General features: G+C 42.2%; 1 protein-coding gene across 2 annotated transcripts in view; it reads left to right on the forward strand.

Annotated features, from left to right (window-relative positions):
* Nucleotides 1-17,500, forward strand: part of rad51 (RAD51 recombinase) — an 80,277-nt gene that overhangs the window by 60,842 nt on the left and 1,935 nt on the right. For both annotated transcript variants that reach the window (XM_088285448.1, XM_088285447.1), the window contains one exon: nt 12,937-13,058. In XM_088285448.1, the coding sequence (XP_088141574.1) occupies nt 12,937-13,058 (122 nt within the window). The remainder of the gene's footprint in view (nt 1-12,936; nt 13,059-17,500) is intronic.

The following is a 17,500-nucleotide window of genomic DNA, read 5'->3' on the forward strand; positions in this document are numbered from 1 at the left end:
TGTACTATTTCACTCTATTTAGACAATCACAGGGGGGCGAGCCTACATTTTTAGAAAAAGAAATTGACATCAAGCTTAAGATGGGAAGAGTGTCAACAATGCTGCCTGTATGCGCACACGGTGCGGCTTGGAAAAAGTTAGTTTGGATTTTGACACTGCTCTTCATTCATTTGAATAGGATTTTTTTTATGTAGTTTTCTGGGATTTGAACATGCATAATTAATTTTTTTTTTCACCAACCACTCCGCATACTATGCGTAGTCCGAATTTTTGTGCGCGGATCACAGATAAAAGATGATCTTTTGCACCACTGACCTGCATGCCATAATGTCTTTGATTCGCATTCGATTAATGATGTCATTGATGTCGTTTACGAGCAGTCACGTTACAAAGCGCAGGGCCATGTAAACACTCGCAAAAAACTGAATATGTTCATTTTCCATTTAAAAAAAAAAAACTCAATAAGACCTCTGGGTTACTTCTTTTCTAACCCAAATTTTTGGTCTTATACATGTATACGAATACCGCCAATGAAAGGAACATTGGTTTGTGTTCTGTGCATTTTCTATCTGCATGGAATCTTGATCTTTTGAGTATAGGAACTACTTATATATGTGTCATTTAGTACGCAAACTATAATAACCCAGGCTCACACACACACACACACCCCCACCCCCACCCCCGCACACACACCCCACACACAGCCTAAAAAATTGTTAACAAAGACATGATGAGGCCCCCCATGAGGAAACACTGGATTAGGGCTTCCCATATGACCCAAAATCAATATCGCGATAATTTGAGCAATTTTACCTCTGTAACAATAAATGCACGATAAATTCCCCCTGTGGACCAAAAAAAAAAAAATGCAGGAAATGCATATAAACTGCTTTTTTTTAATTGACCAACTGGTACACATTACTTTCAATGAAAAATAAAAGTACAAACATCATTTGTATAAACATTCCAAATAGCTTGCTTTGCATGACTTGAACAATGTCACAAAGAACAGGAGGAAAGGGGTACCTCTCACAAAATCTTTTTCTGAAATAGATTGCGCCGAGATGCTGTAATGCCATTTGCAAAGGCCTAGATTTGTGTAAAGGTATCTTGTAAACAATATAAATAATGCCATGTGCACAGGAGCAAGTCACCTGTAAACAAAACGCTAAATAAAATGAAAAAATGTCAATGGAATGCCAATGCCAAATAAACAAGTGTGCTCCATCAGGAAAATGTGCCGTCTCGAGTACTCTGGTGCGCAGTTGCCACTTGTCTATGTAGTGCTCATTCAGGCTCAAAGAGGGATCCATGTTGCGACTCGACCACAAGTGGATGTGGATGCAAAATGCTATGTCTACGCTCCGATGTTGTCCATATCGGGAAGTGCGGTTTGCGACAAATATTTTTGTACCTCTTGTCGGCTACTTTCATGAGGCGTTTAAATCCTGTATGCTCCACTGTAACTAGAGGAGCTATATCTTTAGCGATGTGCTCGGCTATCGCGTCCACCTCTTAGACGTTCTCTCGTATGGTGTCGCCTCCGTTATGGGCTGTTGTCACTTGTCGAACCTTGCTCCTCACTTTGAACTTTTTGCACAGGCTCCAAGTCAACAGCATGGTTGTGTTGTGGGCGGTGAAAAAGAAAAGGTTGGACGCGCTGTTTCGGGTGCTTACGACACACTTTGTAGGCGTTCTTTTGCTCAAACATCGTCTTTATGGAACCCAAAACATTTCCAAACGACAGATGTCAAATTTCTTTTTGGGACAAGCGCGACAGGAACAATTTCTACTAACGTTACTTCGTCTTCAGCCGTGTCAACCGATTCTGGATTTGAATCGCCAGCTACGAACGCGCCGTCTGTTTACTTTCTTGTTCAGATGGGTGGAGTCACGTGACTACACGCGCTGTAGCCGTCTTAAAGGGGCATGAACATTCCCACAGACAGAAAAGACTTTTCTTTTTCTTTTTTTTTTTTTACATCGAAATTACCGACATGGGCAAAATGATGTCGGTCATTGTAATACATTTCGGTAATGGTAACTTTTCGGTTTATCGCCCAGCCCTACACTGGATCAATTTTTTTTAAGAATACACATTAACAGAAAACATAAAAGTAAAATAAGGAAATAAAAGCGTGTTTCTAAAATAGCTAAGACAAAAAAAATACTTATGATGGGTTAGGTTTTAAAAACAGTTACACTCAGGTTGTCTTCACTTCTGTTGGCAGCTTATTCCATTTTGTGCGCAGCATAATGTCTAAACGCCGCTTCAAGTTTACTTTGAGCTCTGGGCTCCACTAATTGACCCAAGTGTGCAGATCTCAGAGCCCTACAGGGTTTCTATTTAATCAGCATTAGTTTAATGTATTGTATTCAGGCCCCAAACCATTCAGTGATTAATAGACCAGTAATTTGGAGACAGTGTAAAGCCTTTAGGTCTGGAGTTCTGATCTCTTTGTGTGGTGCAAACCTGAGCTGCAGTATTCTGATTGCGTTGCACCAGTTTGATGCTCTTAAGAGTTTGCTGAACAGTTTGGGTGTATGCAAGGTACAGGATGGTGTATAGGTTAGAATACAGGAAGGCAGGTTGAATGCTGGTTTGGGATTCTTTGCTCTGGATGTAAGATATGGTTTTCCAGATGGATGACATAGATGGTAGATACGGATGATAGTCTGCAATGTCAAAATAACAGAATGGGAGGCATAATATTCAACCAAATGTCACACAGCTTACACTAATAAGGAGAATACAACTTAAGGAGTCAAAATGTTGTAGAACGCTCCATAAATGAAATACAATACAGAAGACCCACTGCTCACATAAATTGTGTTTCTTCTGTTCTAATTTCTAATTGGCCAAATAAGGTTGTCCAAAGGACACTCAACTGTACCGGTGCGATCCGATGGTCTATAGGGACCGCTAGTGGCCGATAATGATTACGCAAAATGCTATATAAGTATAAAACTTCGACCTTGTACGCCGCCACTCTGAACCTGCTCTCTCTTCCGGACTACTAAACTTCTCATGCACAGGGAACAACGTGTCATCATATGCCCTAACAATTTTTTAAAAAGCTATGTCACTAAATATAACTTTTATAAAAGGCCAAAAATGGGGCAAAATTTGAAAGGAAATTAAAAATGGCTGACTTCCTTTCACATTTAAAATAGGGCTTCAGAGATTTATTGTAGGTCTTGGGCTTTCGCAGCTGTCTCCAGCTTTTGCTAGATCTTGACACGGACAACCAGGGCTGCTTCGTTAAAAAATTATAGGGGGGCGTTTGGGAGCCATTTAAAAAAATATTTTAAAAAATCACACAATAACCTAAGAAAATATCGATGCTGTTGCCAGGCCTGATTTATTTATTCTTTTCCCCCATATCGTGAGTTTTCATGCAAATTTTTACCCTCAAAGGTAGTGTTGTTTTCTTGGCAAATTTGATAATAGCTTTTCGTGAAAATTCACAAATTTCGTGTTGCATCATCATAAAGGCCAAAACATTCTTCCGACCAAATATGAGCTATGTCTGGATAACCGCTGGCAGAAAAACATAAAAAAATACATGCTTCTAGTATGTGGCATTACCAGTACAGTAAAAATAATACTGGTGATAGGGGTGGACAATATGACTGCAAACTATATTGTGATACAAGTATATCATATTGGTCGATATCGATAAATATTGAATTATTTTATTTATTTAGTTTTTTACCATTGAAAATATGGAAGCTTGTTCCATTTGGAAGAAAAGGCGCGATTCCCACTGAGGCTGCGCTTAGTCCACAGACCTGAGCCAGCGGGCAAGTGCGTAGGGATGAAGGAGCTCAGAGGTGCGCTGGGGCGAGGCCATTTAAAGCTTTCAAGACGAACCGAAGTATCTTAAAGCGAACTCTAAAGTGCACTGGGAGCCAGTGAAGAGAGGCTAAGATTGGGGTGATGTGATCTGTTTTCCGAGCGCCAGTTAAAAGGCGAGCGGCAGCATTTTTGGACCAGTTGGAGGCGCTTGAGCGAGGACTGGCTGACTCCAAAGTAAAGTACATTGCAGTAATCTAGCCTAGATGTAACGAATGCATGGATGACTGTTTTGAAATGCTGTTGGGAAAGAAAGGGCTTCACTTTAGCCAGCTACCTAAGATGAAAGAAGCTGGATCCAACAACAGCACTCATCTGCTGATCTAATTTAAAATCACTGTCCAGTTTAAAACCCAAGGATCGTAGCTGCATGTGCACCACGTTCTCCAAAATTTTAGAAATAAAAGGCAATTTGGAAATGCGTCTAAAATTTGACAGTACACCTTGATCAAGGACAGGTTTCTTAAGCAGGGGTTCCACCACAGCATGTTTAAAATGTTGGGGGACTACACCAGAAAAGAGACTGCGGTTGATAATGGCCAAAACCGATTCGCCAATACTTGGGAGAACTTCTTTCAAGAAAGGAGGAGGGACGGCGTCATGTGGTGAGCCGGATGACTTAATGTGGCAAACCACATCCTCCAAAGATGACAAGGATATCGCATCAAAGTAATCTAACGCTGCGGAACAAGGAACGTGTCCTGAGGGGTTGAATCTAGTATTATAAACAAGAGTCTGAGCTGTTGCAACCTTGTCCATAAAAAAAACTGCAAAAATGTGTTACACATTTCAGGAGACGAGTCTGTGCAATTTGGATGTCAGGGTTTAAGTGCAGAATTGATGTTTGAAATAGAGTTCGCGGATTATGACAATTTGCCTGAATAAGACCGGACAAGTACTCCCTCTTTGACTCTTTCACCTTGTTTTTTGTCTTGACTTTTTTCCACCTGCGTTCAGCTTTGCGGCATTCTTGTTTAGCTGCACGAGTTCTTACATTAAACCATGACTCCGGTCTTACTTTTGGCCGCATAATTTTTAATGGAGCCACAGAATCCAAAATATTACTACATGAAAAGTGGAACCAATAGCTGAGTTCTTCTGTGTTTGATGAGTGAACACAGAGCTGATCAAGGGCTTCAGAGAACCAACTAGCAGTGAAGGAGTTGAAAACCCGGCGGTTGCATTCACTGGTAGTAATTGAACAGCAGCTGAGGAAAACACTACATCAAAGAGCACTGTCATGTGATCAGAAATAACATCGTCCAACACTTTCAAATTTGAGATAGACAAATCAAAAGTAAGGACAATGTCTAACGTATGTCCCTGTTTATGAGTGGGGCCAGACACACATTGCACCAAAAGAAAGTCTATGAGTCTCAAAAGTCCTTTGCCAGTCAATTTTCGGGACAGCACATGTGTATTAAAATCAGGATATGATCATATTTCATTTAGAAATTCCTTGTTGTATTTCAGTGGTCTATAGATGACAGCGCAGAGCACAGGAGCAGCCCTGCCTACTTCGAAGAGTGTGCTCTCGAAGCTGGTGATCCATGAGGCCAATATACAACGTTTACATTCAAACTTGTTTTTAAAAATAGTTGCCGTTCCTCCACCACGACTTGACGTTCTCGGAGCGTCCAAGTAAGAACATGCAGGCGGTAATAGTTCCAGCATCGCACTGCACTCACCGATGCTCGTCTGGGTCTCCATCAAGCAGAGGAAATCCAACTCATTGTGAAGAAATAGCTCCCTCAGAATAAACGTTTTGGTCGTCAGCGAACGGGCGTTCAAAAACGCTATCCTTGAGGAGTTGCCGGTGTGCTTAGCTCCTCCGATTGGCGAGCTCTGGGAAGCTCTCACAGAAGTTGTTGCTCAACGCCGCGTCAGAGGACACATGTCAAGTCAAGTCAATTTTATTTGTATAGCCCTTAATCACAGACAGTCTCAAAGGGCTTTACATAGCCACAATCGACATCCCCGATCTTAACCCCCAGGAGGGCAAGGAAAAACTCACAAAACCTCATTAGGGGAAAAGTGAGAAACCTTGAGAAGGGACCACAGATGGGGGAATCCCCCTTCCAGGATGACCAGGCTGCAATGGATGCCAACTGGGCAACATTTGACACATACAATTATGCTATGCAATCATAGATGAAATAATATAAGAGTCAATTGAATGAAGTGCTGCAGGAAGATGACTTCAGTGGAGTGGGTCCTCATCCAGGGCCGTAATATCCATGGCAGCATATCCGAAGATGAGCCTTCGATCTTGTACCAGTCAGTTGGTGTAAATTCAGTACAGCCACTTCCAAGTGAATCGCCATCACCTAATTCGGGGAATTGGGAACAGAAAAGAAAGAACAGAAATAGCAAACAGGCCAACAAGTAGTTCAATGAAGTGCTGAAATATAAGGAAATCAGAAAAGGCGCTGCATGAAGACGACTTCGGCAGAGCAGGTCCCTTCCCGGTTCGTCAGTGCCGTAATCTTCAAAGCATGTCCCCATCACCTAATTCCCAAGCCGGTGGAAGGAGGGGGCAGAAAAGAGAAGAACCGGCAGTAAACAGGCCAAAAAATAATTAAATTAGATGCTAAAGTATATAAATAAATTGATCAGATGTCGCGCTGCAGGAAGACGACATCACTGGAACAGGTGCATGCCCAGTTGGTCAATGCCTTAAACTTCCTAGTGGGTCACCGTCACCTAATCCCCCAGCCGGGGGAAAAGGGGGCAGAAAAGAAAACAAAAGAAAAAAAGCGGCAGTAAACAGGCCAACAAATATTTCAGCTAAATGCACAAGAGTATAAATGCGTCTTTAATAGTATTTTGAACATTTCTACTGAGGTGGCGCCTCTAATATCCGAGGGTAGTGCATTCCAAAGCATTGGTGCCCGAATAGAGAACGCTCTAGAACCTGCGGACTTCTTTTTGGCTTGCGGGATCACTAAAAGACCAGCATTTTGTGAGCAAAGGTTTCGGGACGGAACATATGGTACCACGAGGTCAACGAGATAAGAAGGTGCTAAGCCGTGCAATATTTTAAAAGTAAGTAGCAGAACTTTAAAATCACATCTCAAGTGGACCGGAAGCCAATGCAAATTGGCTAATATCGGGGTAATATGATCAAACTTTCTCGTCTTAGTTAAGAGTCTAGCTGCTGCATTTTGAACTAACTGCAGACTTTTAATACTCGACATGGGGAGACCCGAGAGCAAAGCGTTACAATAGTCGAGGCGAGACGTAACAAACGCATGGATTAAGATTTCCGCGTCACACGTTGATAGAATTGGGCGGATTTTAGCAATGTTACGCAGATGAAAAAATGCAGTTAGAGTAATATTTTTAATGTGCATTTGAAAAGACATAGTTGCGTCAAATATAACACCGAGATTTTTTGTTGAATCCTTTTGGATAATATTACATTTATCGATATTCAGTGGTGTCTTTGAAAAGGTACCGATGACGCGCTGGTCCAATGATGAGCATCTCGGTTTTATCTGAGTTAAGACGCAAAAAATTGAAAGACATCCATTGTTTAATTTCGGCAAGGCACGCCTCTAATTTATAGCAGTCGCGCGGATTCGTTATATCCAACGGCATGTATAATTGCGTATTATCAGCATAACAGTGAAAACTAATGTTATATTTCCGTATAATATCACCAAGCGGTAGCATATAGATGCTAAACAATAGAGGTCCAAGTACCGATCCCTTGCGGAACTCCACATGTGATCTTACAAAGATCCGAAGTCGTATTGCCATGAATTACACGGTGCGTCCTCTCCGACAGATACGAATTAAACCAAGAAAGCGCTGAACCTGAAATGCCAACACACGTTTCAAGGCGTTTTAATAATATGTTATGATCAACGGTATCAAAAGCGGCACTAAGATAGAGTAAGAGTAATATTGATGAGGTGTCGGCGTCCATAGCTATGAGAAGATCATTAGTAACTTTAGCAAGGGCCGTCTCAGTAGAGTGGTCGGCTCTAAAACCCGATTGGAAAGGTTCAAATTGATTATTAGCAGTCATATATTCATTAAGTTGGTGCGCTACGACTTTTTCAAGAATTTTGGCAATAAACGGAAGATTTGAAACCGGCCTATAGTTGATGAGACTCTCTGGGTCAAGGTTTGGTTGCTTAAGTAACGGTCGGATAACGGCGGTCCTAAAAGTTGCTGGTACTACACCCGTGGTAAGTGATAGATTAATTATATTTAAAACAGACGGTCCTAGGGTCGTAAACAGTTCTTTAATTAGTTTGCCAGGAAGCGGATCGAGCACACAAGTTGTCGGTTTTGCCGCACTAACCAATTTTGTTAGGCTCTCAAGAGATATTTTTTTAAATTGACATAAGGTTATCGGACAGTTATCAGCCCTAATGTCCCTATTAACACCATTTATCGCGGAATTCGACGGAATTTTAAGAACAGTGTCTTTAATCTCATCACGAATACATTCTATCTTCTGAGTAAAAAATTGCATAAAATCGTGAGCTGAATAGGAAGAGCTATCCGAGGTTGGTCGCTGTTGCGTTAGCATTGCTACGGTATCAAATAAATATTTAGGGTTGTTTTTATGTAAGACAATTAATCTAGAATAATAATTAGTTTTGGCTAGATTAAGCGCTTCTTTGTATATTAGTAAACTATCGCACCATGCCTGACGGAAGACCTCAAGTTTGGTCGCACGCCATTTGCGCTCAAGCTTCCTACAAGATCGTTTCAGTACGCGCGTTTCCTCTGTAAACCACGGAGTAAGCCTCTTTGGACGAGTTTTAGTTTTTAAAGGCGCGACGGAGTCAAGCGCATTTAACAAAGCGACATTAAAGTTGTTTGTGAGATCATCAATCGTACCAATATAATTAGGAAACGAAGCAGTTGCTAAAGGGAGTAGCTCAGAGAACGCAACGATGTTGAGGAGCTAATGTTACGGCTGCTATAATTTTGATTATGGTCAGAACGATGACAGTGAGCCAAGACTTCAAATTTGATAAAGTAATAGTCAGATATAGCACTGGTATATGGTAATACAATTATTTTTGAAGATGCTAAGCCTCGGGTTAATACCAAATCTAGCGTATTGCCATTTATATGCGTTGCTTCATTTATTATTTGCGTGAAACCAAACATATCAATGATTGTCCGACGGGAGATTCATATGAATGTTGAAGTCGCCCATGATAAGTATATTATCCGCATGAGTTACTAAATCAGCTACGAATTCAGAAAATTCATCTAAAAAGCCGGAGTAAGAGCCAGGTGGACGATAAAGAACGGCAAGATAAAACGGCAGCTCGGCTGAGGATCGCATAATGAGAACTTCAAATGTTTTAAAGGAATTGCTAAAACGAGGACTAAGTTTTAGGTTAGATTCAGAAATGACGGCTACACCCCCGCCTTTCTTTTGAGGGCGCGCAACATGCGAGCTCACGAAGTTTGGAGGCGAAGCCTCATTTAGCGGTAAAAACTGATTTGGTTTTAACCAGGTCTCGCAAAGACCAATCATGTTAAGATTATGGTCTCTAATAAGGTCATTAACTAACAAGGCTTTCGATGAAAGCGATCTAATATTTAAAAAACCGAGTTTCAGTAAAATAGGTCTATCTAAGTTATTACGCGCAACAGGACTCCTGGTCATAATATTAAGGAGATTGCCTTGCCTAGGTCCCGGATTGTACCTCGAGCGACTATAAACGCGGCGAGAAATTCTGACGGTCGGAATCCGATAGTTATTTACCAGCTTTCGAGTGCTATTATTTTGAGAGAACGGCTCGTCGTCAATAAAACCGACCGAGGAGGAATGCTTAAACCCATCATGTATTGCCACCTCAGTAGAAATTATATCAGTATGAGATGTAACAGCGTATGGTGTATAGCGCTCAAATCTAGAAGAAAAGCTATATGTGTTGTCTAAGTCTAGCATAGCGCTAGTTAGCTCTATCCTTACAGACTCCATACCCTTCCTTACAGGCTCACTATTCGCCTGCAGCCCGACCTGCTCTAATATGAATAGTCATGGAAGGCTCAAACAATAATCTATGTTTCTAGAAAGAGTGATGGCGCCTTCCCAGTTAGGGTGAAGGCTGTCCATCCTCAGCAGGTCGGGTCGGCCCCAGAAAGAAGGCCAGTTATCTATAAACTGCAGTCCCTGCTCACTACAAAAACTAGCCAGCCATTTATTTAGCGAGAATAATCTACTAAACCTCTCATCATTGCCTCTCGCAGGCAAGGGGCCAGAGACAATTACTCAATGCCGACTCATCTTTCTGGCGAGATCACAAGTCCTTGCTATGTTTTTCTTTGTGATCTCTGATTGCTTCATCCTAGTGTCATTGGAGCCAACGTGTATCACTATATCTGAATAGCTAGCGTTGTTTGCACTGCGCTGGTGTATCGGTGTCTTGCGCGCTAGCTCCATAAGATTAGCTTCTATGTCGGGTGCTCTGGCCCCAGGAATACACATTACTGTGGCTGGATTTTCAAGCTTAATGTTGCAGGTAATGGAGTCACCTATCACTAAGGTGCGGGAGCCATGAGACCGAGGTGGAATGGAACTGCTATGTGTCTTAACAGGCTCACCGCGATTAGCAAGCCGTTTACGGCCAATGCTAACCAGACTAGCAGGTTGGCTACAACCCGTGCTAACAGTCGTGTCCGCCACGTTTACGCTTACCACATTACTCTGCTCTAGCTGGCGGACACGTCCCTCTAGCAGGGAGAGTCTTTCCATGAGAATGGTGCAAGTGTTGCATGTGGTGGTGCACGAAACCATAGTTGCGTTTACTCGCCCGGTGGATAAAAGCGGAGGAAAAGATGTCGCGCCGAAAGTGACGTCCTGGCATGCGCTCGGAGTTTCCCCGGCGATGGAGAATGACTTGCGGGACTCTCACGGGAAGAGAGTGGCGTCCATTCACATGGATGGCAGCTCTACTGAACCTCCACTGGACATCCGATGATTGGTACCAAGCAGGACTCTCGAACGCGCCACCACGGAGTACATCCATGCGTTCGGGATCGAGCAGGGGACGAAGCGTGCTTTAGGTCCCTTTTTAGCTTCGTCAGCCGGCCACCGCGTTTGCCGCGGCGCCGCTTCCGCCGTGAAGGGAGCGCGTAGATGCGGAAAATTTACGCCGGGATTTCGTCGGGCAATGTCCTACCCCAACTATGCTCAAACGCAGCTGGATCGCCAACTTCGCACCGTAGGTCCAGCAGATCATACACCAGCCGCGAGTCCGTGAGCAACGCACAAATCACCAGAGATGGAACGAAAGTCCGCTATATTAAGAGGGTCGCTGAAAACACTAGCGCACTGTACGCCATATTGAGCAGGCAAAAGGCAGATTGATAAGAAGGACGGTGAATACATGGCTTCACTTGGCTCAGTCCACGAGGATTGCGTTGCTTTACTCGCGGAACCGTGACGGTGGGTTGCTATTGATGAGGCTGGAGAAGGTTGTCCCATCCATACAATTGAGACATATATGGGACATGGTGGACTCGGATGACCCTTTCATTGGAGGCATGGCGATGGAAAAGATGGGTGACCCGAGATGGAAAATGTTAAGGTCGAAAGCTGGGGGTTGGCCGGAATGCATACCTTCACGAGCATTGACCGAGAGTGGCCAGATAGCCCAGGCTGAGCCTCTGACCCTTCCAGATTGGGGACGAAATTAGAGTATGGACTGGGCTGCACTGCAGGTTCAAGGAACAGGAGTCAATGTATTCCAAATGATAAAATGAGCAACTCATGGGTGCTGAACCGACTGCAGTGAGGATTGGTCAGAGAAGCTGGATAGCGGGCTTGGCACTCCGGGCAGGAGTGTACCCCACACGTGAGTTACTGTCAAGAGGGCGGAGAGAGGCGCAAGCCGCTTGCAGGAGGTGCGGTGCCGACCTTGAGACTGTTTCACACATTCTAGGACTGTTCTTCTTTGTGGAGGTTGCACACTTGGTAGTTTTATTATGGATGGAAGCATCCATGGACGCACACGCGCACACATTCAATTTAACACTGACCAGTCACGAGACGCGGCAGGCATGACACGACATGACATGACATAGAGGAAGACCAAACAGAGGGGGAGCTTCGGCATTGCTTAAATGTGTGTTTTGCGTGACAATTATGTCAGGTGATGCCCAAGGGGAGGGGCGAAGCATATATAGAGGGGGTTGTTTGTGAAAGCGGGGGAGAGAGGAGGAGAGGTGCTGCAGTGAAGGTAGTGCCGTAGAGCGAGACAGTGACACATTTTGCAATTTAACTGACATGGTAGTTGTGGTTGAACTGGTTTTGTAAATATATAGATTTATATATCTTATTGTTTGTAAATCACCATTTTTTCACTTTTTCGCCACATATCTCTCATTCATGCACAAGGGGGAATTTCCTAGCTTTGAATCTTTGAAGATTGAACATCAGTGAGAGAAAAATGACTTCTATAAATACTTGCAGGTGAGGCACTGTTTTAACCAAAACCTGAAAGACCACATAAAAAAGCAAAAACCAGGAATATTACAATTTATACAATTGCTCAAATCAATATCATGCAATAGAATTAGAATTAGAAATCCCTTTATTGTCATTGTACTCAAGAGTGCAACGAGATTAGAGAGCTCCCCTCTCCAGTGCAATACAACAATAATACAGACAAATATATAAATTAGATAAATAAGAGAGTGCATTGGAAAATAATACTGAAGGGTATATAAAAACACATCACGATGCTGTTCTGCAAGGTAAGGGTGGTCTCGTGTGTGTGTGTGATAAAATTGTTTCCAAATTGTTCAAGGTCGTGCATTTATGATATTGAAAATCTCATCTATTGGATATGGAACAAATGGACTGAATGTGTGAAACCAATTAGGTCTGATTTCAGCTGAACCGGCAAATGGCAGTAGTGCTCCTTACTTGGCTTTACGTCACGAAATAATTGGTTTGATGTACTCCCAATTTCTTTTTCCTTTTCGTAATACTCTCAATTTTCTATTTTATCAGAATTTTCACAAAAATAATAATAATGTCTATGATACATCTGTTGTAAAACTTAAGTAATCTTTTTCTCAACCTGTGCCCACAACAGTTCGGCGTTGCAGTGGTAATAACCAACCAGGTGGTTGCACAGGTAGATGGAGCAGCCATGTTCTCTGCTGATCCAAAGAAGCCAATTGGCGGCAACATTTTAGCTCATGCATCCACTACACGGTAGGTGATAGTGTTAATTTCATTTTTAGTCACATTTGGATGTACTGGAGTTCAGTTACACTTGCCATGGTTTGGAACTGTCAGTATTATTAGTTTGTAACATCATTACACCACAAACTATAATCCTAAAATAGTTGTCATATTTTAAACTAATCTTTTAACAATACCCTAATAAGTAAATGGCTTACTGATTTGATTACGGGAAAAATGCACCTGATATACACATGTACGTGCAATGACGACTCTCTCGTAACTTCATCCTGCATTGATGCTAAACTTAATTTGTCCTGAAAAATACCGAGCCTGACTCTCAGGGAAAAAAAAGATGTCTAAACTGTCTGTCTACGCCAGTGCTTCTCAATTATTTTCCGTCACACTACCCCCTACCAAGAAGAAAACAATTCGTGCACCCCCCCGCCCCGCCACCATTTTTTCTTTACATTTTGTACTAATGTACATTTCCTTTGTATATTGATGTTAGATTATGTCAATAAAATGTCCCTTAGCAAATCTAAATTGGTTAAGAAATATAATTTTGAGAACTATTATTGTGAGGATCTCGAAACTTAGTACTCTGTGGTGCAAATATTGATGAGATGATAAATATTTACTATTAGTTGAATTGAACACATTGAACCTCTTCGTTGTCATGACGTGATCCGTTTCCGTGTTCCGGTCTGAGAGCGTCTGCTAAATTGCTAACGTAGCCGTCGTCTTATTTTATGTTTCGATACGTAATGATTGCAATACAACATTTCTGTTCAGAGCCGCTGGCTCTCCACCCAAACGCGGTTCAAGTCAGACTTCTGTTAAGTCGAGCGTACATCGAAGCACTTCTTACTCTGTAATTCATTTTAGCGATTAGCATGCTTAGTGCTCCCTCGTTCGCCTCCTCGTTTAGAAGGCTACTTGATAGTGTGGTTGTTTGTCATCACGCAGCTCGTTGCTGCTGCTGTGCACGGACTTAGACATAGTAGAAATAAAACTCATACTGTGGCAACGCAGACTTAGATATAGTAGAAATAAAGCTCATACTGCTGTGACGCAAGATAGCTTAGCGGCTAGCATTCAAGTAGAGCCGAAAGAAATTACTTCCGGGACAACGAGCGGCAGGGTGACGCTTTTTTTTTTTTTTTTTTTTAATCAGTACTGCGTAACCAACTGCATAACTCGGGGCACAAACCGCAGCGCTATCTCAAATTTGCGTTGCGGTCCCAAAAACGATCGTTTAGCCGTACTATAGAAAGGCGGAAAAAAAGCATGTACCCCAGGGTCACACGCGCCCCCCTCAGCATCGCGCGCCCCACTATTTGAGAATCACTGGTCTACGCTAAACCTGCTGATTCACCTATTGGTAGATTATTTTTTTTTGTCACACTAAATAACAGTACTTCTCAATTATTTTCTGTTATGCCCCCTCCTTGCAAGAAGAAAACAATTTGCGCCCCACCACCACCACCACCCACTCTCCACTGCAACTATAGATAATAGCATGTTCATTGCAAAACAAACCTACACCGTAGCGTTAACGCCCGCTGTGCACAATGGGCAAGGAGAGCGCTACTGCGAACTACTGGAGTGGATGTGCAATTACACTTTATTGGAGTACGGCGGAAAAAAATCAAGCCGATAACAAACACCCCCTCCACGCACGGGACGAAACGGCCCGTAGTTCTAGTACACGAGATCTCCGTCGCATGGCAGGCGGGCATACCTAGCAGTGAAGCCGGTAACGAGCACCTTCCGCGGACACGCACGGGCCGTGCCCCCTTCGTGAACACGCACGGGACGAAACAGTCCGTATCTCCAGCACACAAGACATCCGTTGCAATGGAGGCGGGCGTACGTAGCAGTGAAGCTGCTAACAAACAACCTCTGCGGACACACACTGGACAAAACGGCCCGTGGCACCAGAATTGTTCCGTCTCAAGGGAGGCCGGAGTGCGTTGTACATTTTAAAATAAAACAAATCGGAATTCAGCCCTTTTCCCTGTTTTATTTTCAATAGTTGTTGTAAATTCTTCATTACTGCTCTGTTTATACAGGTATTGGCTTGCTGTTTAATTTGCATATTTAAAAACAGGCATGTTTTCGGGCAGCTAAATGGGTCCTTGTATTTACATTAATTTATGTCGGGCATATTGTTGGACAGCTAAGCTCCTAGGAGAGACGTATCGAGTCCGTTAGCCGCGGATGTGCGATTGCTACACTTTTCGTCGTCGTGTATGCGCCAGAATGAAAGTGAGTTATTGAGCTCTGTTGAATTGATTGGAGTGCTATTAAAGCTACGTTGTTCTCTCTCCCTGTGTCTGGTCACGCTCTCTGATTCGAGTGACTGTTTGGATCAGGCGCTCTGGTGAACCCCCCTAAATTCACGTACAGTCCCAGCTCTTCACGCAACCATCGTAAAAAAAAAATAATAATAAAATAAAATATATATATATAATAATAATAATAATAATTCGATATATATCGATATCTGCCGATATGACGTACATGTCAACCGATATAGTTTTCAGCCATATCGACCACCCCTAATACAGACCAACATATGTATGTGTTAAACAGAAAAAGCACCCGTAACTGAGACTGTGCCTTTTAACACAGTGCGCCTTAGGTCCCGAAAATACAATAATAAAATGTACCGTATTTTCACGACCATAAGGTGCATTTTAAAGTCCCAAATCTTCCCCAAAACAAACGAGGCGCCTTGTAATGCGACACGCCTATTATATAGACAGCACCTCGATCAACGATCGGGCATAATCACCTTGAGTTATTTCAGAGTGCAAGTTAGCACACCCTGCTGGCCAAAGTCAGAAACATCTATGCTTCCAATTGAGTGTGACGAATACATTCCGTGAATATGTTTTTTCGGTGATGGTGCAGGAGAAAGCTGGACGAAAGGGCAGCTGTCCACGATGTCGTAGTCTGTCTTATCATTCATGTTATTACAAGCAAGAAGGTTTAGACAACAGACTGCAATAAAATAAATAAATAAATAAAAACACACTGCCCAAAGCACACCACTCACATCTCTCTTACCAGCCATCTGATTGGCTAAGGCTGAGGCTCCGAGAATGCATCAGTACTGTTTTTGTGTTATTTTTATTTCTTTTGGGGATATGAATGCCATAAGTGATACATGTTTTGTGTTAATTTTATTTCTTTGTTTCATTGTTTGCTTGTATGCTGTTCAGAGATATTTTCGGTTTTGATTTGAAATCGTGACTCTAAGGAGTGTGGTGACCAGTGAAATCCTTCCCCACACGTTGTCGATTAGATGTGTTGCCATGTAGGCCTGTGCCGATAATTCGACATCAATATGTATCGCGATAGTTGGCGTGAGTGATATCAATAGAAATGGTATTGATAAATTATCGATACAAAAAAAAAGGCGCAAATTCGACCTATCTCTGCCCTACTCGTCACTCCCGCCCATTGCGGAAATACAACCAGAGGCTTACGCATGCGCCGCTGAGCTAGCGTGACTCAAAACAAACAAAAATGGATGCCTACGGTGGACTTACCGGCCGACTTGAGGAAACGCTTGCTTTTTTAGTTAAGCCGATAACAAGCACCAACAAGCAAAAACTTAAATTAATTCAAAATGGCGGACTTCTTGTTTAGCTTTGCATATGGCTCCCAGAGACTTTTTTTTCAGGCATTGAGTTGTTATATATACCACAGTGCTATAAGCAAGCCTTTTATAAAAATAAAAATGCACATGAAACTAATAAAATATTGATTTTGCCAAGCCTCATTTCTGTGCAAGTTTCACAAGTTTTTGTCCAATTTTAATCCCTCAAAATTTATTTTTTGGCAAAGTGCGTGTTGACACAGCAACAGCTTTTTGTAAAAAATCCCAAATTTTGTATTTTGACATCATGAAGCCCTAAACATTCTTCAGAGCAAATATGAAGTACATATTGTTAACTAGCTCAGAGAAAAATATCATACACAACAAAAGACATTTTCTTGAACTAGTAGGTGGCACCACTATTAAGATGAAAACTGAATTCGTAGATGTCGCCAAAAAGTGACAATGTTTGGCATAGAGCAAAACCATCTTGAGGCTATTCTGACAAATTTTCAGTTAGATTCAATGGGCTCTGTGCAGTACTTTATAATACAATGTAATACAATTTTATTTATATAGCGCATTTCACAACAGCTAGATGTAAAAATTTACATTTCTAGTCATCACTATGTGGTGCTATATGTTTAACAGAATATTAATATAACATGTCTTGACTCTTTATACAGCTTCGAAAGCACTCTCTTAGGCAAAGCTGCTCCTGTACTCTGAGTTTTCATTTACCATCCTCCCAAATACAACAAGGAGTTTCTGAAGGACTTCAAATCTTGCTGAAATTATGCTAAAATATGATAACATCCTGTTGATGGGGGGTGTTAATATTCATTCATGTGTGCTGTTCTGA

This window comes from Idiotropiscis lumnitzeri, chromosome 21 (assembly GCF_059441095.1).
Source record: "Idiotropiscis lumnitzeri isolate Australia: NSW breed Sydney's pygmy pipehorse chromosome 21, RoL_Ilum_1.0, whole genome shotgun sequence".
In the NCBI taxonomy this organism is placed as follows: domain Eukaryota; kingdom Metazoa; phylum Chordata; class Actinopteri; order Syngnathiformes; family Syngnathidae; genus Idiotropiscis; species Idiotropiscis lumnitzeri.